Source organism: Rattus norvegicus, chromosome 2 (genome assembly GCF_036323735.1).
Source record: "Rattus norvegicus strain BN/NHsdMcwi chromosome 2, GRCr8, whole genome shotgun sequence".
Lineage (NCBI taxonomy): Eukaryota > Metazoa > Chordata > Mammalia > Rodentia > Muridae > Rattus > Rattus norvegicus.
This window is the reverse complement of record NC_086020.1, coordinates 22822052-22845450: the sequence shown is the minus strand read 5'-3', so window position 1 is coordinate 22845450 and position 23399 is coordinate 22822052. Positions and strand designations below refer to the sequence as shown.

The 23399-nt window shown below is 41.2% G+C and overlaps 1 protein-coding gene across 12 annotated transcripts in view; it reads left to right on the top strand.

The window, feature by feature from the left end:
* The window catches only part of Xrcc4 (X-ray repair cross complementing 4), a 246424-nt gene that overhangs the window by 87479 nt on the left and 135546 nt on the right, over window positions 1-23399 (top strand). For 9 of the 12 annotated variants that reach the window (XM_008760636.3, NM_001006999.1, XM_006231751.4 and 6 more), the window contains exon 4: window positions 21964-22130. In XM_008760636.3, coding sequence (XP_008758858.1) covers window positions 21964-22130 — 167 coding nt within the window. Of the gene's footprint in view, window positions 1-21963; window positions 22142-23399 lie in introns of all 12 variants that reach the window. The other 3 variants (XM_063281713.1, XM_063281712.1, XM_063281714.1) reach the window with 1 other exon arrangement.

Below are 23399 nucleotides of genomic sequence, written 5' to 3'. Positions count from 1 at the left end.
CTAGAAAATTTATGTAATATATATTTTTCCTTTATTGGATATTTAAGGCCGGTCTTTAATAACAACAGGAACAACAGAAAGCCCACATACACATGGAAACTGCACAATGTTCTACTCAATGATAATTTGGTCAAGGAAGAAATAAAGAAAGAAATTAAAGACTTTATAGAATTTAATGAAAATGAAATCAAAACATACCAAAACTTGCGGCACACAATGATAGGAGCGCTAAAAGGAAAGCTCATAGCTCTGAGTGGGGAGAACATACACTAGCAGCTTGACAGAGCACCTGAAAGCTCTAGAACAAAAAGAAGCAAATACACCCAAGGGGAGTAGATGGCAGGAAATAATCAAACTCAGGGTTGAAATCAACCAAGTAGAAACAAAGAGAATTATACAAAGAATCAACAAAACCAGGAGCTGGTTCTTTAAGAAAATCAACAAAGTAGATAAACCCTTAGCCAGACTAACCAGAGGACACAGAGACAGTATCCAAATTAATAAAATCAAAAATGAAAAGGGAGACATAACAGAAACTGAGGAAATTAAAAAAACTATCAAATCCTATTACAAAAGTCTATATTTAAAAAAAAACTGGAAAATCTAGATGAAATGCACATTTCCATTTCAGACAGATACCTGGTACCAAAATTCAATCAGGATTGGATAAACCATTTACACAGTACCATAACTCCTAAAGAAATAGAAGCAGTCATTAAAAGTCTCCCAACCACAAAAAGGCTAGGACCAGATGGGTTTAGTGTAGATGTCTATCAGACCTTCAAAGAATGCCTAATACCAATACTCTTCAAACTATTCCACAATATAGAAACACATACTTCTTTTTTTATATTAACTTGAGTATTTCTTATTTACATTTCAATTGTTTTTCCCCTTCCCGGTTTCCGGGCCAACATCCCCCTAAGCCCTACCCCTCCTCTTCTATATTGGCTTCCCCTTCCCATCCTCTTCCCATTACCACGCTCCCCCCAACAATCACGTTTACTGGGGGTTCAGTCTTGGCAGGACCAAGGGCTTCCCCTTCCACTGGTGCTCTTACTAGGCCATTCATTGCTACCTATGAGGTTGGAGCCCAGGGTAAGTCTGTGTCTAGTCTTTGGGTAGTGGCTTAGTCCCTGGAAGCTCTGGTTGGTTGGCATTGTTATTGTTGTTCATATGGGGTCTCGAGCTCCTTCAAGCTCTTGCAATCCTTTCTCTGATTCCTTTAATGGGGGTCCCGTTCTCAGTTCAGTGGATTGCTGCTGGCATTCACCTATGTATTTGCTGTATTCTGGGTGTGTCTCTCAGGAGAGATCTACATCTGATTCCTGTCAGCCTGCACTTCTTTGCTTCATCTATCTTATGTAGTTTGGTGGCTGTATATGTATGAGCCACATGTAGGGCAGGCTCTGGATGGGTGTTCCTTCTGCCTCTGTTCTAAACTTTTCCTTCCTATTCCCTCCCAAGGGTATTCTTGTTCCCCTTTTAAAGGAGTGAAGCATTCACATTTTGTTCATCCTTCTTGACTTTCATGTGTTCTGTGCATTTAGGGTAATTCAAGCATTTGGGCCACTTATCAATGAGTGCATACCATGTGTGTTTTTCTGTGATTAGGTTACCTCACTTAGGATGATATTTTCCAGTTCCATCCACTTGCCTAGGCATTTCATAAAGTCATTGTTTTTGATAGCTGAGTAATATTCCATTGTGTAGATGGACCACATTTTCTGGATCCATTCCTCTGTTGAAGGGCATCTGGGTTCTTTCTAGCTTCTGGCTATTATAAATAAGGCTGCTATGAACATAGTGGAACATGTGTCTTTGTTATATGTTGGGGCATCTTTTGGGTATATGCCCAAGAGAGTATAGCTGGGTCCTCAGGTAGTTCAATGTCCAATTTTCTGAGGAACCTCCAGACTGATTTCCAGAATGGTTGTACCAGTCTGCAATCCCACCAACAATGGAGGAGTGTTCCTCTTTCCCCACATCCTCACCAGCATTTGCTGTCACCTGAGTTTTTGATCTTAGCCATTCTCTCTAGTGTGAGGTGAAATCTCCGAGTTGTTTTGATTTGCATTTCCCTTATGACTAAAGATGTTAAACATTTCTTTAGGTGTTTCTCAGCCATTCGGCATTCCTCAGCTGTGAATTCTTTGTTTAGCTCTGAACCCCATTTTTTAATAGGGTTATTTGTCTCCCTGCGGTTTCACTTCTTGAGTTCTTTGTATATTTTGGATATAAGGCCTCTATCTGTTGTAGGATTGGTAAAGATCTTTTCCCAATGAAACAGATATTTCTTAATAAAAAGTCCATGGTAGTGATAGCAGTACACTTTTTAGATTTTTTCCTACTTTCTTTCTATTTCTGCTTCTTATATTCAAACTTAATTAAATAAAAATTATAGATTTTTCTGTCCTTCATTAATAAAAATATTTGGATATATATACACATTTATATATATATATACACATTTTATAATTTATATATCAATGGATTTCAAAATATGTAAATATTACTAATCACAAAAGCTTGCTGTTTGAAAGTGAACTAATGATATCACCATAGCTTTATTAGTTGATTAGTTTTAAATATAATATGCATTCATCATTTTTAATGACTGATCAATGACTTAAGTGCAAATTCTTTAACTTTTATCTAACCAATAACCACATTGTCGTACTAGTAGTATATTGTTAAAGAATTTAGGCATCTTTCATGGAAATTTATTATTGTAAAACAAAACAAAGAACCAAACCCACTAATAATTCCATGTGGTATTGTAGGAACCTGCCAAGTAGAAGGAAAAAATGAAGAATAAGAGGCCTTGGACCTCAACTAGCTTTAGGAGAGAATGTTTGTGTTCCTTGCCATATCTTTACATTCTTCAGTGATATGTTTATCCATGTCATCAGTCTTTCTGGCGGGAATTAAATGGTGGAAGGAAGGTAAAGGCTTATCATGATGAATCCTGTCCATACACTGCCATGTTGGTTGCCCAGGTTGGTCACTACTCAACATATCAAATGCTGGGCTAAAAGAGCAAGGTGGACCAAGAACCCTGGACTTGGAGCACAGTTGGCCTTCAGAGATTTTCATCGATCAGTAAGGACTGAACATGTCATCCCCATCTTTTCAGACAGCACATGCAAGATGCAGGTTGATGCGGTTGCTGTCTGTGAGCAGGGGTTCTCGGATCATTCTTTTAATAAATTGCTTATGTAAGAAGAGAAAGAAGGAAAAAAATAAAGAAGTAAAGAAGAAAGAAAGAAAGAAAGAAAGAAAGAAAGAAAGAAAGAAAGAAAGAAAGGAAGGAAGGAAGGAAGGAAGAACAAAAAGAAGGGGAAGTAGAAGAAAGAGAATGCAAGATGATTATGGAAACATAATATTATATGGAGGCTGTGGAAGGTTTTCTTAAAGTTTCAAAAGACAGAAGCCAAGGTTATGTGGAACTCACTGTCCGTGGATACTTTGGTTATATATGCTGTCTTCCTTGTTTAGTCTAACTTATAACAATATATATCTTTATATATGTGTGTGTGTGTGTCTCAATTGTAATAGTTTTACTCTAGCATGCTATTTCAAGCCTTGTTTGTAATATTGTTTTCATGAAAGATGGGTTGGGATTTGAATGTTAAATCTGCAAGTGTTTCTGCTTTCTGTGAGAGTTAATTGTTGTCTTCTCACTATGAAAGAGCACTCGATGGCGGCTTTAACAATCATACAGAGCTTAAGCAGATGCAAAGGTACACAAACCATTCCTCCCGTACAAATGGACCCAGAGATAGAGAAGAGGGACTTTCCTGCCTCAGAAATGACGTGTTGAGAGGGTGTGCGTCGTAGTATTTATCACTCACCTCCGCCCTGGGGAAGGATATGCCATTACACTGCTCTCAGGTCCATTGAATAGTAATGCCGTAAATCATCCGTGTGATGTTACACACCTTTCTTCATTGATTTTTGGTTTGTAAAAGATATTTATCATGCTTCACTGTGTGAAGGACATTGAAAACATAAGAAATACGTTTTATTCAGCCCTAGTGGACCTGTCACTGCAGATAGCTTTTCTTTATATTCAGAGTCATTGGAACCCTAGAATAAAAATAATTTGCAAGGATTAGAGAACTGTCCGTCCAGCACGGAGCACGAGAAAACAATCTGAGTATGTGGTAGTTCCGAGGCCTGCAGATAGTCGTGCACTTGGGAACAGTGAGTGAAGCACAGAAGGTAAGCAGACAACAGCCACTGAAGCCTTACCACTCAGGCAGGAAAAGGCTTTAGACGCTCACGTCAGAATCAGCAGTCTGATTTGAAACAAGCTCGAAAAGGTAGAGACAAGCAAAGAACTGAGAGTGACAGGAAGAACAGTTAGACTGTGGTCCCAGTCCTGCACATGGCCTGGACTAGAAATGACCCTAAGCGAGGCCACTGAGATAGAGGGAAACACAGAGACTTGAAGTCCGTAGGATGTAGGATTGACAAACATACATGATTGAAAACTTGCAGTAACAGATAACAGAAGAAGGGTACACTACAGACTAATTTGGGTTCTTTTTTGGCCAGAGGTTTTTGGTTGCCAGAGGAGCAGTAGGTTTCTGGGGTGATGGACAGTTCAGTTTCAGATATCAATTTGTGCATGCTCTGGGACATATGAATGGAAACACTCCGATGATCTAACCTCATGATACAGATTTGGCAGTTCTCAGTGTGCTGCCAGAAGGATCCCTGACAGAGAATAGAGAGGAAGAAGAGGAGTTGAAAACAAGAACACAGGCAGCCATTAAAGACTGATCCCAAAATAGCAGTCTTCAAGGGGCACTGATAAGGAGCAGTGCAGGATAAATACCAGGCTAGTGAGGTGTCACTGCAGCCAAGGCAATGCACATAAAACAAACATGGTGACATGCCATCTGCTTTGAACTGTAGGGTTCCTCATGTACTTTGCTCAGACTGTTTCAGTGGAGAATGTAGAGGATGGGGTAGGGCAGAAACTTATCTTGAAAGTATGAGGGGTGGGGTACAATTCAGCAGAATATTTTGGAGGGATAAGTTACTAGAGAACCCGTGAGGTTAAGGTGTGATGAGACTTAAATTGGTTACATGTTTACTATATTCTGTTTTTAAGCATGAACTTAACTTCTTCCCTCTGTTTGTTACTAAATTTTGTTTGCTATAATTCTTATGGCAAAAATAACAAAAAAAAAATAGTATGGCTAGGGTGGGATAGCTTCTGTGGATACACTCTGTAGGAATTTACTACAACCACAGACTGTCTTTCTGTTTGCATTATTCATAGAGAACATGAGAGACTCAAGTCATATTAATGGCTGTGTAAGAATAAGGCTGGTCTAACAATGTCCACTTACCTCTGGTAAAGGGAATTTATGAGATGTAAATGGAGCAGCTGAGGTGATGGGTTATTTAAGAAAAGAAGCTGGAAAGGAAAAGCATAGTATCAGTCTTTAATTAATAAAGTTTACAGAGGAGTGTGTGAGGCAGAAATCTGAGGCATCGGAAATTAGAGGCAAAGTCTTGTCACTAACATAGAAAAGCAGTAGGAGGTTGGTGAGGGAGAGCAATGTCTGAAGCAAGCTTATCAGCAGCAGTGAGATTTGTCCCAAGAGAACTGGTGGTTACCGGTACACTCGTGCCGTTTCCCCAGCAGCCCATTTCCTCATTTGGAGATCTCTGAAGTCTGGTGTTTAGCTTGATTACAATTGGAAGGAGTCACTGTTGAGGTGGTTGTTAAGCGTGTGGTTAGAATTTGTTATATTACCACAACTAAAGCCAAGTAACACTGGTTTGAGGGAAATAGAGAATGTGGGAGCCATTTCTACAGTAGTGAGTAGAATGCAGAGGGTTGGTAATGAGCCGAGTGATAACCAACACACTCCATGTCGACTCAACACACAATATCCGCCTGTGCACATTGAAGTCCATATGAAATGGCAGATGAAACTTCTTTCTCCTAACCAACATAGAACAAGAGCCAACTGTTTTTTTTTCCCTCAGTGAAAATGAACTCATATTTACTTCTACATGAAAAAACACTATGTTAAATTCTTCATGTATTTTCATGTTACAATTTTTAAAAGAATATGCAGAATGATCGAATGATCTAACACCCAAATAAGCCTAGGGCTAAATTATTAAATTGCCACTAAAAGTTATTATTGTAAAACAGTACAAGAAACTGAAGGTGCTTAATAAAAGAATTTAATTCATATATACAAATTAACCATCATTTTGAAGATTCATTTTTTTTGTACTGAATTCATGTTGTTTTCATTTTCTATTTCTGTAATCTGAATGGTTTTATTCTGTCAAATTTCAATGTTAGTTTTTGATCGCTAATATGGTAGTATTAAATCAGGCCTAAAATATGTCTTCAGGGGTGGAATTAATGCCCTAAACAGAGGAGCCGGAAAGATCTGTTAGTTGGCTATCTTGTCACCATTTGAGGACTCAGTTGAAAGCTGTCTTTTGTGAGGTAAAGCCCTTGCCACTGAACGTGCTGGTCCTTCAGTGTAGACTTCTTAGCAGTATGAGCAATGTGTCTCTTGCTTATAAATTAGTAGTTTGAAGTATTTTGCTACGGTTGCCTGTATACACAAAGACAAGTGTCTTACTTCGTTATGACATATAGCTTCATAGCGTCATATAGCTTCTTGTCAGGATAGTTAGTGCTTTCTATTACCCATCCTTACAGAAGAAACCAAGTGTCGTTCTAATCCTGATCCTTCACATGTAACCCGTTTCATTTCTCTGGGAGTTTTTAGAGTATACTTTTTGTTCCAAGTGTTCCGAAATTTAGTAATTATGTTCATATGAATTCTCTTCTAATAGGATTTACTTTGGTTCAAGATTATGCTTTTAAAATTACAATTTGAAATAATCAGCTCATTCTTATAATTACCCTTAAAATTCCATAAGCCTCTATTTTGTTTCTTTTTGGCTGACTGCACTATGTCAGTTTTACACCTTGTGTAGGAACTCTCAATTGTATTGAAGTCCCTTGGGTTTCCCTTATACCCGTCTATGAAGATATAAGATTAAATCCGATCAAATCCTTACAGCCCTGCCTCAGTCAATTCTGCTCCATTCCCATCTCCTTCTCTTGTTTGTGCACCTGTGTGTCTCTGTTTCTTTGGCAATGACTGTTTCTGTGTGAGTGTACACGCCATGCTTTGGCTCTTGCAGGCAGGAAATGATATTCAACTTGAGGTCTAGCGTTCTCTGTGGATTAGACTGGGCCCCGTGGCAAAAGCCACGTAATCATGGATGTCACCTTCCTTGAATACCATTCCATGTCTATTTCTTTCCTTTGCCCAGCACTGGAAACAGGTGTGACTGGTTTTGGTTGTTTTGTTTGTAGTTTTTATTTAATCCCAAAGTTTATAATTACAGCAGGAGACTCGTTAAGTGCAGTTTAGCGTTTCCAGAACTGCAGCATCTAAGAGCCAGCCTTTCCAAAGATATTCTTGGCAAGAGAACTCCATTAACTACATGGTCACCATTTATTATGCTCCGTAATTTTCTCAACCTTGTCAAAAGGAAGGTGTTTGTTGAAATGTCTGTGTCTGCCAAGGTGTTCATTTGTTTTCTTTCCTCTGTCTCTAGGTGACCTAGGGCATGTGACAATTAAGAGCACTAGTTTTTAAACTGCCCTTAGGTAATTCCAATGTAAATATTTTGTTTCTGAAAAGTTTGTACTATCTGTGCAGTGGCGTCTAATATTTATGTGCTTTTATCAAGTAAATGTAGTTCAATCCTGACAGTGGCACAGTTCATGTTTTAGTTTTATATAGGGAGGAGCCAAATTTTTATAGTGTGTGTGTGTGTGTGTGTTTGTGTCTGTGTGTGTGTGTTATACTGTATAAACTTTTTTTCTAGAAAATATCATTACTAGAAAAATTGTTCTTTAACAGAGTAAACTAGTTGATTTCAGAGAAAAAAATGGTCATTGGCATTGTATACTATGCACTGTAAAGTTATACTCTTGAAATACCTCATAATTTGGTATTTCAATACATTACATAACTTTTGCCCAGTGTTTGCTGTTTCACAGCTTCTGTGAGAAAGAGAACCTTTGCACCAGAAGCACCAGAAGCAGTGATTGCATTCCTGGGAGGTTTTTCCTCTGGTATTATCTGTCACTCTGGAAGGCTACTGTGTTAAAGTAATCAACCTTGTTAAAAAGGCATATCAAATTCTGAGTAAGGAAAGTAAGCATTCACACCCTGTCCTCACAGGGTGCGTGCGTGTGTGTGTGTGTGTGTGTATGTGTGTGTGTGTGTGTGTGTGTGTGTGTGTGTGTGTGCGCGCGCGCATGCACATTTGTTGTTTATTTAGGTTCCTGTTCTTTTATAGGCAATTATAAAATACTGAGAAATCCTTTGATGCTGCTCTTGAATCTCTAGTAAAATATACCCACATGATGTTCAGAACACAGAGTCTACAGGAGATTATTCAGGACCCCATTACAGTAGGCCTTGGAGAGTAGAAATCCTTACATTGGCCACATAGCATACAGTCGTTTTGACATTACCACCATCGTAAGAGTGAGGAGACTGTTGCACCCATGTCTATTCTCACAAACCTTCTATAGTGTTGTGGGACACTGTGAGTCAGAAATAAGGAATGGCCAAGTTAACTAAGGACATAAAAATAATTGTTTGCTTTGAAACAGTGCCTTATTTTTCATCCGAGCAGACCTGAATTTACTCTCTAACCAAGATGCTGTGGAAGTCATAGAAATTTAACAGTTTCCTGGCCTCAGCCTTCCCTGTATGGCATTACAGGTATGAGCCTACACTGATGATTACTCAGTTATAGTGTGACAAGGAAATGCAGGCCACAGGACAGCTTGCTTGTTAGCTATAATACTTTTGGAAAATGATCCACTCTGTGGGCTTTGGTTTAATCTACCATTAGCGCCCTTGTGTGTTTATGATATGGTGGCCTTGTTGGTCAGTGGCAGAGAGTAGGTCCCTGATAGGAGGAAGTAGGAAATTGGCAACCATACCGTGGAACATGTATCTTGTCTCAAGCTATCTGCTCCTGTCCATTCTGGCAGCAAAACTCCACCCATGCTCTCCACCATGATGAGCTGTTTTACTGTAGACCAAGAAGCTGGGGAGGTGCTGTGGAGTCTCAGACTAGGAAGCAATGGAGTCAATGACCAGAGACTCAAGCCTCTGAAATTGTGAACTGAAGTAAACCATTGCTCCTTGTAAAGGTTTGCTTGGGAATTTATGACTTTCATTAAATATGACTAACAAGTTACAAAACCTAATGTTTCATTAAGAATGGAGGAAATCATTACAGCCCTCTATATATATCCGTGAATAAAAACAAAGCCTTCCTGACATCAGGTGTTTCTTTCTGGGTATTTGGTGACTGTGGCATGAAAAGTAACTGTGGCCATGCCTCCTTTCTTGTGTCTTAAAATCTTACTTTGTTTCCTCATCGGGACTCACTGGAGATGCTTGTTGCTTTTGCCCAGCTTTTGGCTGTGCCAGGTACAAAGCAGCTCATTGCTGCCTCTCACGTCTCTCACTGACCTCTCTGTCCTCTCACCACTTTTATTCACTCTTGTTCTCCAGGGTGGTGCTTGACAGAGAGTCCTCCTTCCTCAGTTAATTGTCTCTAAGCATCCTCATTTATGTCCTCAATCCTACACCTCACTAAAGACCTGATATTCTCCTAATCCAATCAAATCCTACTGCAGGTTGGCATCCCAGTGCATGGGCCTAACCTTCATGGATGCCGCCAACCCAGAGCTGAAAAGAATGGAAAACATTTCATCTGAATTAATCCTTTTTCTCTAATTAATAGAGCACACCGTCTTCTTCCACCCTTTTATATTTGGTTGAGTCTTGTAACAATTGGGGATGATGTTAAGAACATGTGTCATGCACACACACTCTGATATACGCTGCTTGGTGTCTAAGAGTAGTCCTGGAACCGAGTGGTTGACTGTTGTTTGTAAGTCACACAGCAAAGGACTCATTAGTATAGAAGCATTGCAAATCAATGAAGTCCAAAGCAAACCATACTTAGCACTTTAAAATAGCCATTTTATTAGCCTCGATGGCAGAGAAGAGCAGGGCATGTTTCAGGCTTAGAACCTAGTGCTTGGCATAGGACTACCTACATGTGAATTAGCAAGATTTACTTCATTTTGTTTTGGTAATTACTGTACCTGATTTTTATTTTTTATTTCACTGACATAAAAGTAAAAAATGTTGGGGATATGCTCATCAAAACTCGGTGTGAAACAATAATAAAAAATTTAAATTATTATTTGAAGTTTTCATACACTATCCTGATTGTACTTTTTCTCCTGCCCCTACTTTCCTCAGATTTTCCATCTCCCTGCCTGCCATAATTCATGTTCTTTCTTAGTCTAAAGAAAAAATCAAAAACAAAAAGCACACAGAAAACATGGAATGTATTTTGTTTGTCCAGCTACTCCTGGGCATCAGTTGGCTTCTTGGTTAAGAATAGGTGTGGTTGTTACAGGTATGTGCTTTAGGGCCTATCAAAAGTTACATATATGTGTATATGTGTATCTGTGTACCTGTACAAAGTTGTATTTTTCCATTGGACCTTCATGCTTGTAAACATGTATAAGGTCTCACTATGTAGTCCTGGCTCTCCTGGAAGTCACTATGTAGACCAGACCTGTCTTGTAAACATGTATAAGGTCTCACTGTGTAGTCCTGGCTCTCCTGGAAGTCACTATGTAGACCAGACCTGTCTTGTAAACATGTATAAGGTCTCACTGTGTAGTCCTGGCTCTCCTGGAAGTCACTATGTAGACCAGACCTGTCTTGTAAACATGTATAAGGTCTCACTGTGTAGTCCTGGCTATCCTGGAAGTCACTATGTAGACCAGACCTGTCTTGTAAACATGTATAAGGTCTCACTGTGTAGTCCTGGCTCTCCTGGAAGTCACTATGTAGACCAGACCTGTCTTGTAAACATGTATAAGGTCTCACTGTGTAGTCCTGGCTCTCCTGGAAGTCACTATGTAGACCAGACCTGTCTTGTAAACATGTTAAGGTCTCACTGTGTAGTCCTGGCTCTCCTGGAAGTCACTATGTAGACCAGACCTGTCTTGTAAACATGTTAAGGTCTCACTGTGTAGTCCTGGCTCTCCTGGAAGTCACTATGTAGACCAGACCTGTCTTGTAAACATGTTAAGGTCTCACTGTGTAGTCCTGGCTCTCCTGGAAGTCACTATGTAGACCAGACCTGTCTTGTAAACATGTTAAGGTCTCACTGTGTAGTCCTGGCTCTCCTGGAAGTCACTATGTAGACCAGACCTGTCTTGTAAACATGTTAAGGTCTCACTGTGTAGTCCTGGCTCTCCTGGAAGTCACTATGTAGACCAGACCTGTCTTGTAAACATGTATAAGGTCTCACTGTGTAGTCCTGGCTCTCCTGGAAGTCACTATGTAGACCAGACCTGTCTTGTAAACATGTATAAGGTCTCACTGTGTAGTCCTGGCTCTCCTGGAAGTCACTATGTAGACCAGACCTGTCTTGTAAACATGTTAAGGTCTCACTGTGTAGTCCTGGCTCTCCTGGAAGTCACTATGTAGACCAGACCTGTCTTGTAAACATGTATAAGGTCTCACTGTGTAGTCCTGGCTCTCCTGGAAGTCACTATGTAGACCAGACCTGTCTTGTAAACATGTATAAGGTCTCACTGTGTAGTCCTGGCTCTCCTGGAAGTCACTATGTAGACCAGACCTGTCTTGTAAACATGTTAAGGTCTCACTGTGTAGTCCTGGCTCTCCTGGAAGTCACTATGTAGACCAGACCTGTCTTGTAAACATGTTAAGGTCTCACTGTGTAGTCCTGGCTCTCCTGGAAGTCACTATGTAGACCAGACCTGTCTTGTAAACATGTTAAGGTCTCACTGTGTAGTCCTGGCTCTCCTGGAAGTCACTATGTAGACCAGACCTGTCTTGTAAACATGTATAAGGTCTCACTGTGTAGTCCTGGCTCTCCTGGAAGTCACTATGTAGACCAGACCTGTCTTGTAAACATGTATAAGGTCTCACTGTGTAGTCCTGGCTCTCCTGGAAGTCACTATGTAGACCAGACCTGTCTTGTAAACATGTTAAGGTCTCACTGTGTAGTCCTGGCTCTCCTGGAAGTCACTATGTAGACCAGACCTGTCTTGTAAACATGTATAAGGTCTCACTGTGTAGTCCTGGCTCTCCTGGAAGTCACTATGTAGACCAGACCTGTCTTGTAAACATGTTAAGGTCTCACTGTGTAGTCCTGGCTCTCCTGGAAGTCACTATGTAGACCAGACCTGTCTTGTAAACATGTATAAGGTCTCACTGTGTAGTCCTGGCTCTCCTGGAAGTCACTATGTAGACCAGACCTGTCCTGTAACCATGTATAAGGTCTCACTGTGTAGTCCTGGCTCTCCTGGAAGTCACTATGTAGACCAGACCTGTCTTGTAAACATGTTAAGGTCTCACTGTGTAGTCCTGGCTCTCCTGGAAGTCACTATGTAGACCAGACCTGTCTTGTAAACATGTATAAGGTCTCACTGTGTAGTCCTGGCTCTCCTGGAAGTCACTATGTAGACCAGACCTGTCTTGTAAACATGTATAAGGTCTCACTGTGTAGTCCTGGCTCTCCTGGAAGTCACTATGTAGACCAGACCTGTCTTGTAAACATGTATAAGGTCTCACTGTGTAGTCCTGGCTCTCCTGGAAGTCACTATGTAGACCAGACCTGTCTTGTAAACATGTATAAGGTCTCACTGTGTAGTCCTGGCTCTCCTGGAAGTCACTATGTAGACCAGACCTGTCTTGTAAACATGTATAAGGTCTCACTGTGTAGTCCTGGCTCTCCTGGAAGTCACTATGTAGACCAGACCTGTCTTGTAAACATGTATAAGGTCTCACTGTGTAATCTTGGCTCTCCTGGAAGTCACTATGTAGACCAGACCTGTCTTGTAAACATGTATAAGGTCTCACTGCGTAGTCCTGGCTCTCCTGGAAGTCACTATGTAGACCAGACCTGTCTTGTAAACATGTATAAGGTCTCACTGTGTAGTCTTGGCTCTCCTGGAAGTCACTATGTAGACCAGACCTGTCTTGTAAACATGTTAAGGTCTCACTGTGTAGTCCTGGCTCTCCTGGAAGTCACTATGTAGACCAGACCTGTCTTGTAAACATGTTAAGGTCTCACTGTGTAGTCCTGGCTCTCCTGGAAGTCACTATGTAGACCAGACCTGTCTTGTAAACATGTATAAGGTCTCACTGTGTAGTCCTGGCTCTCCTGGAAGTCACTATGTAGACCAGACCTGTCTTGTAAACATGTTAAGGTCTCACTGTGTAGTCCTGGCTCTCCTGGAAGTCACTATGTAGACCAGACCTGTCTTGTAAACATGTTAAGGTCTCACTGTGTAGTCCTGGCTCTCCTGGAAGTCACTATGTAGACCAGACCTGTCTTGTAAACATGTATAAGGTCTCACTGTGTAGTCCTGGCTCTCCTGGAAGTCACTATGTAGACCAGACCTGTCTTGTAAACATGTTAAGGTCTCATTGTGTAGTCCTGGCTCTCCTGGAAGTCACTATGTAGACCAGACCTGTCTTGTAAACATGTTAAGGTCTCACTGTGTAGTCCTGGCTCTCCTGGAAGTCACTATGTAGACCAGACCTGTCTTGTAAACATGTATAAGGTCTCACTGTGTAGTCCTGGCTCTCCTGGAAGTCACTATGTAGACCAGACCTGTCTTGTAAACATGTATAAGGTCTCACTGTGTAGTCCTGGCTCTCCTGGAAGTCACTATGTAGACCAGACCTGTCTTGTAAACATGTATAAGGTCTCACTGTGTAGTCCTGGCTCTCCTGGAAGTCACTATGTAGACCAGACCTGTCTTGTAAACATGTTAAGGTCTCACTGTGTAGTCCTGGCTCTCCTGGAAGTCACTATGTAGACCAGACCTGTCTTGTAAACATGTATAAGGTCTCACTGTGTAGTCCTGGCTCTCCTGGAAGTCACTATGTAGACCAGACCTGTCTTGTAAACATGTTAAGGTCTCACTGTGTAGTCCTGGCTCTCCTGGAAGTCACTATGTAGACCAGACCTGTCTTGTAAACATGTATAAGGTCTCACTGTGTAGTCCTGGCTCTCCTGGAAGTCACTATGTAGACCAGACCTGTCTTGTAAACATGTTAAGGTCTCACTGTGTAGTCCTGGCTCTCCTGGAAGTCACTATCACTATGTAGACCAGACCTGTCTTGTAAACATGTATAAGGTCTCACTGTGTAGTCCTGGCTCTCCTGGAAGTCACTATGTAGACCAGACCTGTCTTGTAAACATGTTAAGGTCTCACTGTGTAGTCCTGGCTCTCCTGGAAGTCACTATGTAGACCAGACCTGTCTTGTAAACATGTTAAGGTCTCACTGTGTAGTCCTGGCTCTCCTGGAAGTCACTATGTAGACCAGACCTGTCTTGTAAACATGTATAAGGTCTCACTGTGTAGTCCTGGCTCTCCTGGAAGTCACTATGTAGACCAGACCTGTCTTGTAAACATGTATAAGGTCTCACTGTGTAGTCCTGGCTCTCCTGGAAGTCACTATGTAGACCAGACCTGTCTTGTAAACATGTATAAGGTCTCACTGTGTAGTCCTGGCTCTCCTGGAAGTCACTATGTAGACCAGACCTGTCTTGTAAACATGTTAAGGTCTCACTGTGTAGTCCTGGCTCTCCTGGAAGTCACTATGTAGACCAGACCTGTCTTGTAAACATGTATAAGGTCTCACTGTGTAGTCCTGGCTCTCCTGGAAGTCACTATGTAGACCAGACCTGTCCTGTAAACATGTATAAGGTCTCACTGTGTAGTCCTGGCTCTCCTGGAAGTCACTATGTAGACCAGACCTGTCTTGTAAACATGTATAAGGTCTCACTGTGTAGTCCTGGCTCTCCTGGAAGTCACTATGTAGACCAGACCTGTCTTGTAAACATGTATAAGGTCTCACTGTGTAGTCCTGGCTCTCCTGGAAGTCACTATGTAGACCAGACCTGTCTTGTAAACATGTTAAGGTCTCACTGTGTAGTCCTGGCTCTCCTGGAAGTCACTATGTAGACCAGACCTGTCTTGTAAACATGTATAAGGTCTCACTGTGTAGTCCTGGCTCTCCTGGAAGTCACTATGTAGACCAGACCTGTCTTGTAAACATGTATAAGGTCTCACTGTGTAGTCCTGGCTCTCCTGGAAGTCACTATGTAGACCAGACCTGTCTTGTAAACATGTATAAGGTCTCACTGTGTAGTCCTGGCTCTCCTGGAAGTCACTATGTAGACCAGACCTGTCTTGTAAACATGTATAAGGTCTCACTGTGTAGTCCTGGCTCTCCTGGAAGTCACTATGTAGACCAGACCTGTCTTGTAAACATGTATAAGGTCTCACTGTGTAGTCCTGGCTCTCCTGGAAGTCACTATGTAGACCAGACCTGTCTTGTAAACATGTATAAGGTCTCACTGTGTAGTCCTGGCTCTCCTGGAAGTCACTATGTAGACCAGACCTGTCTTGTAAACATGTATAAGGTCTCACTGTGTAGTCCTGGCTCTCCTGGAAGTCACTATGTAGACCAGACCTGTCTTGTAAACATGTTAAGGTCTCACTGTGTAGTCCTGGCTCTCCTGGAAGTCACTATGTAGACCAGACTTGTCTTGTAAACATGTTAAGGTCTCACTGTGTAGTCCTGGCTCTCCTGGAAGTCACTATGTAGACCAGACCTGTCTTGTAAACATGTATAAGGTCTCACTGTGTAGTCCTGGCTCTCCTGGAAGTCACTATGTAGACCAGACCTGTCTTGTAAACATGTATAAGGTCTCACTGTGTAGTCCTGGCTCTCCTGGAAGTCACTATGTAGACCAGACCTGTCTTGTAAACATGTATAAGGTCTCACTGTGTAGTCCTGGCTCTCCTGGAAGTCACTATGTAGACCAGACCTGTCTTGTAAACATGTATAAGGTCTCACTGTGTAGTCCTGGCTCTCCTGGAAGTCACTATGTAGACCAGACCTGTCTTGTAAACATGTATAAGGTCTCACTGCGTAGTCCTGGCTCTCCTGGAAGTCACTATGTAGACCAGACCTGTCTTGTAAACATGTTAAGGTCTCACTGTGTAGTCCTGGCTCTCCTGGAAGTCACTATGTAGACCAGACCTGTCTTGTAAACATGTATAAGGTCTCACTGTGTAGTCCTGGCTCTCCTGGAAGTCACTATGTAGACCAGACCTGTCTTGTAAACATGTTAAGGTCTCACTGTGTAGTCCTGGCTCTCCTGGAAGTCACTATGTAGACCAGACCTGTCTTGTAAACATGTATAAGGTCTCACTGTGTAGTCCTGGCTCTCCTGGAAGTCACTATGTAGACCAGACCTGTCTTGTAAACATGTATAAGGTCTCACTGTGTAGTCCTGGCTCTCCTGGAAGTCACTATGTAGACCAGACCTGTCTTGTAAACATGTATAAGGTCTCACTGTGTAGTCCTGGCTCTCCTGGAAGTCACTATGTAGACCAGACCTGTCTTGTAAACATGTTAAGGTCTCACTGTGTAGTCCTGGCTCTCCTGGAAGTCACTATGTAGACCAGACCTGTCTTGTAAACATGTATAAGGTCTCACTGTGTAGTCCTGGCTCTCCTGGAAGTCACTATGTAGACCAGACCTGTCTTGTAAACATGTATAAGGTCTCACTGTGTAGTCCTGGCTCTCCTGGAAGTCACTATGTAGACCAGACCTGTCTTGTAAACATGTTAAGGTCTCACTGTGTAGTCCTGGCTCTCCTGGAAGTCACTATGTAGACCAGACCTGTCTTGTAAACATGTATAAGGTCTCACTGTGTAGTCCTGGCTCTCCTGGAAGTCACTATGTAGACCAGACCTGTCTTGTAAACATGTATAAGGTCTCACTGTGTAGTCCTGGCTCTCCTGGAAGTCACTATGTAGACCAGACCTGTCTTGTAAACATGTATAAGGTCTCACTGTGTAGTCCTGGCTCTCCTGGAAGTCACTATGTAGACCAGACCTGTCTTGTAAACATGTATAAGGTCTCACTGTGTAGTCCTGGCTCTCCTGGAAGTCACTATGTAGACCAGACCTGTCTTGAACTTTCAGAGATCCTTCTGCTGCTACTTCCTTGGTATTGGGGTTAAAGACATGCGCCATAATGGCCCTTAAAAACATAATTTGATCAGAGGTTTTATTGCCAGCTTGGACTAGACCAACTAAAAAAAAATTAAATTAGTGCAACAATATAGGATAGGTTGTGTGTACTTTTTTATGTTCTCTCCTCTAGTAAGATAGAAATAAACAGTCTTCTCCTGGAAGCTGAGGTATGGAACCCTGTGTCTTTGTTCACACCTCTTCATATGCAAATGTTCTCTGGGATGCCTCTTTGGTCTGTTTCCAGGCCTGGGGCTCCTGTTATACTATCTATACATAATCTTCCAGGGTCTCCTTTCCCCTATCCTGTTGTTACCCTGTGTCATGTAGATCCTGCAGCTTAGGATCAGCAGGATCTCCCCTGTCATACACACTCCAGCAAGTCACAGATTGGGAGGTCTCCTACTCACAGCCCTAGACCTGGGTCCAGGCGGGAGCTGAGTTGGTAAGCCCATTCCCTCTCCTGTCCCTATACTACTGGGGCTGGCTGTCCAGCCCTGCCTCAGACCAGCTCACCCAGGAGACCACTGGCAGGGTCTCCTGCTCTCACGCCCTCTAGATGCGCTCACCTGCATCGTGGCCTCCAAGGCCAGCTCTATTGTGCGGCCCAGGGGAGGTACAGGACCTGTTCTTCTGAGTGCTGTGGTTGAAGAAGAGCAGGCACACCTCTCCTCTCACATGGCCTCCAGGCAGTCTCTCCCTCATCAGCCTCAGCCCTTGGGAGAGCAGGTCCTGCACCTTGCCAGGGAGCACAGTAAAAGTGATGGCAGGTTTGCAGGTGAGACTGGAGAGCTCGCCCCACTGCGGTCTGCTCCGACCTGACAGGGGCAAGGGAGAGATAGATGACTTCTCCCCAGTTTTCCTGTGCTCAAAGTCATTGTGAAAATGAGGTTGAAGTTGAGCTAAACCAATGGAGTATTTTCCTCTCAGGCCCCAGGGGAGGAGGCTTTTATGAAATCCCAACCCTGAACTTTTGGCCAAATCTATAATGGTGTGCGCAGCCGCAGATCATGAAAAAAGAACTCTTTCCCTGCTGAGCACTGCGCACAGGTGAAACACCAACCTTCTCGTTGAGGAAACAGACAAGGATAATATGGACGCTGATGGGAAATCCTATCTTTGGATTTCATACTCAGATACTTGAATCTGAATATACAGTATATACTTTAGAGCAACAGAAACTGGTGAAGGCAATCCATTGCAGGGAATTGCTAACTCTGAAGGAAAAAATGATGCTTACATATTATTATTAATAGTATAATTAATTAAAAGCAAGATTTTTTTCATTTGAAGAAAGAGAACACGATGCTGAGATAGATGTTAGAGGTGGATCTCAGAGAATGAAGGATGAATCTGGGTCAAATACACTGTATTCATATATGATATAATTTTAAAAATATTTCTTAATATTTGAATGTTATTTTGACAAAAATAATTTAGTATTATTTTTTCTTTTTCTCTTGAGACAGACAGTATAGGACTTGGACTTTTTCTAATCTCTGCATTAGTATAGTACAGATTTCCTTATTCAAGATCAAAGTGTGGGTGTCTTTTCTAGACACAGCATTTTGAAAGTTTCATGTGATAAAAACCTTTCTTCTCTAAAAATTTACATCTTTTTTAACACACTGACAGCTGTAATAAGCATAGGAAGCCAGGTATCCTTGTGGATATGTGGTATGTTGACAGTGTCATCTGCTTAAAAGTGAAGGAAGTTTAGTTTTTTCTTTTAATTGTATCTCCTTTAATTTTCAGGATGTTTACACTCAGAGAAGCTTCAAAAGGTCCATGTTCAAATTCAATTCCAGTTTATATGCTTTTTTTTAATTTAATTTTATCTTTTTACTTATTCGCTGTACTTCCCACTCACTGTCGCCCTCCTGGCCCCCCTCTACCTCAATCCCCTGCTCCCTTTCTACTCTGGGTAGGACCCTGGGTATCCCCCAACCTTGCACGTCAGCTCTCTGTGAGACTAGGCGCTTTCTCTTCCCTGAGCCCCCTAGAATATATCTCAAGTCCAGGCAACAGCTTTGGGTAGTCCCTGCTCCAGGACCCACATTTAGACCAAGGTACACATTTGCTATATGTGTGTGGGGAGACCTAGGTCCAGTCCCTGTGTGTTCTTTGCTTGGTGTTTCAGCCTCTTAAGAGACCCTCGGGTCCAGGTCAGTTGATTCTGTTGGTTTTACTGTGCAGATCCTGTCCCCATGAGACCTGCAATGTCTTATTCTTTCATGAGTCCCCATGCTCCATCCACTGTTTGGCTGTGGGTGTCTGTATCTGTTTGAGTCAGCTGCTGGGTGGAACTTCTCAAAGGACAGCCATGCTAGGGATTGGTGCTGGCCCATGGGATGGGTCTTAAGTAGGGCTGGTAATTGGTTGGCCGTTCCCTCGGTTTCTGCTTCGTTCCCTGTGCCTGCATTTCTTGTAGACAGCATACATTCCTGGTGGGAAGTTTGGTGGCTGGGCTGGTGTCTCTATTGCTCTGCTGGGGTTCCTGCCTGGCAACAGGGGTTGGCCTCTTCAGGTTCCACATCCCAGTGCTATGAGTCCCAGCGAATCCCAGCTAAGGTCACCCACACTGATTCTTGGGCGCTTTGCTTATCCTAGGTCTCTGCCTCGTGGTGGACATGACCCCTACCGCCTCAACTCTTCAAATCAGTTGAAGATTTCCATTCATTTTCATGCCCATCTAGCCATCTCTCCTGTCCTTCCCCACACCTGATTCTGAAGCCCCGTTCCCTTCCCCATACTCCTCCTTCCATTCCCTCCCCCGCTGCCTCTTATGTCCATTTTATATACTCCTCATGCCATTAAAATTTAATTGATCTTTTATCTTTGTTACACAGACTTATCTTGGATTTCAAATGCCCTTGATCTCAGATTAAAAGTTAAAATTAGTAATTAAATTAGGCACAGTGGTGTTAAATAACTTAGTCATACTGAATTTCTAATCTATCCAACTATGTTTTTGTTAAATATATCTTAAATTGATTAATCCAAGTTATGAGTTCCTCTCAAATGGGTATAGTCATTGAAATCAAGGAAATAGCATTTGTCCGATACCTCTTTACTTTAAGAGCCAATAAAAGTTGAGATAAAATAAAGAATTAAGTGAATATTATGACCAGTTTTAGCTTAAAAACACATATTTTATGGTTGGAAAAGTAACACTTAATGCTCTAAAATGTGTTTGTAATCTCAGGGAGTATAAATATTTGTTTTGGTTTCGTTTTCCCTTGCTGTGATGAAATGCCCTGCATACATGCTGGGCTGGGCTCTCTCTTGGGCTTTTACTATTGAGGAGTCCCTGCTCAGGTACCCCAACAGTGGATGGCTTTGCTCACCTCAGTGGACTTAGTCGTGATCATCTCCCTAGACATATCCCAGTCCAGTCCCATCTAGATCCTTGACACACTCTTCCCAGGTGCTGGCTGATTGTGCTCAGTTGACTGTTGAAAACAACCGTCACAACATTCATGTTTATTTATATATTAACTGAGGATACACGTTTCTCTGCATCTAAGATTCATATTTTAAGCCTTTTGACGTAGTCTTCATGATGTTAAACCGTCTTTTACCCATATGTTTCAGCTGAACACATTTATTTTATTTTTTGGTCCACCACCCTGAACACATTTATATACAGGCATGTACTTTACAGGGTTGTATATCTAACTGATGCTACATTAAAGGAAGTTACTAAATTACTAGTTCGTTGCCATATAGAATATAGGTTTTGGATAGCTTGGTTTCATTTGTTTGTCTCTTCTACAAATTGAGTGAGTGGTTTTGTCTCAAAATTTTCAACCTGAGAAGTGAAACATTTTGGAAATATTTTTCTTAAATACTTAACATACTAGAAAGTAGTGATCTAGAAGCAAAAACTGGAAATAAACCCCAAACAAGCGACTCATAGTGGAGATGGTATTGATTTGTTTAGATAGATAGATAGATAGATAGATAGATAGATAGATAGATAGATAGATGGACAGATGATAGATAGACATAGACAGATAACTAGTGTGTATGCTCCTTTGAGTTCCATAACTACCACATGCATTGTAATACTTCATTTTGAAGTTCCCTCTTCAAATTATTTTAAGATTGTCACCTCTTGCAAATGTATTCAAGTTGTCATTTGGTAATTATTATTATTATTATTATTATTATTATTATTATTATTACTATTAGCAAATCATACTCTTTACATAAAAAATTGTAGTTTTCACAGTTTGTCAGTTTCTTAAAATTCTACTTTTAACTATTATTGGAAATTCAACTATTCATGTTTTAACTATTCCCAGTATTGAATATTTCTTTATCAGTAGCTCATATATGATTTATTCCAATGATTATAGTAAGATACTTCCGTTCATCTTATTAATAATGAGTTAAAAGTTCTCATGTGTAACACATTCCCTTCCTCTGAGTGGGTTAACATACACTTAAGCGTCTATAAACACATGGTGTGGAATAGGAAAGAGCAGGTGTATTGTTTTCAAATAGGAAGTGAGAGCCATTCTTTTAACCTATTTCTTGATTCATATGAGAAATGCAATAGAAAACTAGGGTGTGCTCCACCTTTATCGTTACTGTAGTGTACTTGGTAAGTCGAGTTTCAGTCTCATACAGTTTCCCCTCAGAAGGAAGTGTGTTGAAACTGTATTATTCAATCTCAGCACAACTCCCAATCTGAACATGTTTTCCATTCTCTCTTTTTCTTTCTCTCTTTTTTATTTTTATTTTTACTTTTTTAGTTCAGACTTGGTTCCTTCAACCTAGACAAAGTTACAAACCCAACTGAAGTCATCAGAGAACTCATTTGCTACTGCCTGGACACCATTGCGGAAAAACAAGCCAAAAACGAGCACCTGCAGAAGGAAAACGAAAGGCTCCTGAGAGATTGGACTGACGTTCAAGGCCGGTGCGTACACAGTGAGTTTCCATCAGCAAACACTGAGCTCTTCCGTTCCTGGAGATGGAACTAATGATGTATGAAGTTAGTAGAGCAGGCGTTTATAAAATCCCTCCTAACTAGTCCTTTACTCGATTTTATTCAACCTCAGCTGTTAGTGGCTGTTTTGTACCTTAGGAGGGCATTAACCATTTTAGCTCTCTGTGTTTGGTACAGCCGACAAACAGGAAAGTAAATGATTGGGGGTTGAATATCGCAGAGCGTTATTTCACTATTAATAACAACATTAGTCTGAGTCTGTTGCCCGTTGAATGTGTGCTTAGCACACAGGTGGCCCGGCATAGTCCCCAGCACTTGCAAAGAACAGGGATATTTATAAGGAAAGGATTACTTTAGCTTACTTTATAGGCGTGATAATTAACAAGGGAGATGTGACCTGTAAACAAGCCCAGTGGGCTCTTGTTTGGAGTCAGTGAATAAGGACTACCTCAAATGATGTGTGCCTTGGCTCTACTGGTGACATTTTCCCTGACTGAAATTTCATGCTATAATCATTTTCAAACGATGAAGTAATTGTGGCTACTGAACAAGACATTGAAAAGTCTTTCATTTTCTGTGATTTGCCTCTTGCTTTTTAAATGGTGAATAAGAATGACATATTTCTCTTTGATTATTAATTTTTCATGTAAATCATAATGTTCCCTCACACAGTATATAATTGGCATTATTCTATTGCACAAAATGTGTTTGAACTGTATCATGAACACATATTCCCACAGAGGTAAACATGGCATATATAAGTTTTTATGTAACAGTATTTGGAGTAATTATGTGTTGCATATATAATAATGTTACAAATTGTGCTATATGGTAAATTTTTAAAGTCTCTCTTTTAAAGTAAAGACTTAATATCATAGTTCCCATTTAAAGGTACCTGTGAATTTTTAGGGCAATTATTATGATTGCTCTATATGGACAGTAAGAACTCCTTGGGGAAGTACATGTTAAACAGTTTCTTTTTTTTTCTTTTCTTTTTTTTTTGAGCTTATAGAAAAGTTTATTTTTTATTCAGCTAAATGAATATATAGATAAACTGATTCATAATGATGTACTGCTATACCCTTTTTTTTTTATTAACTTGAGTATTTCTTATATACATTTCCAGTGTTATTCCCTTTCCCGGTTTCCGGGCAAACATCCCCCTCTCCCCTCCCCTTTCTTATCGGTGTTCCCCTCCCAACCCTCCCCCCATTGCCGCCCTCCCCCCAACAATCTAGT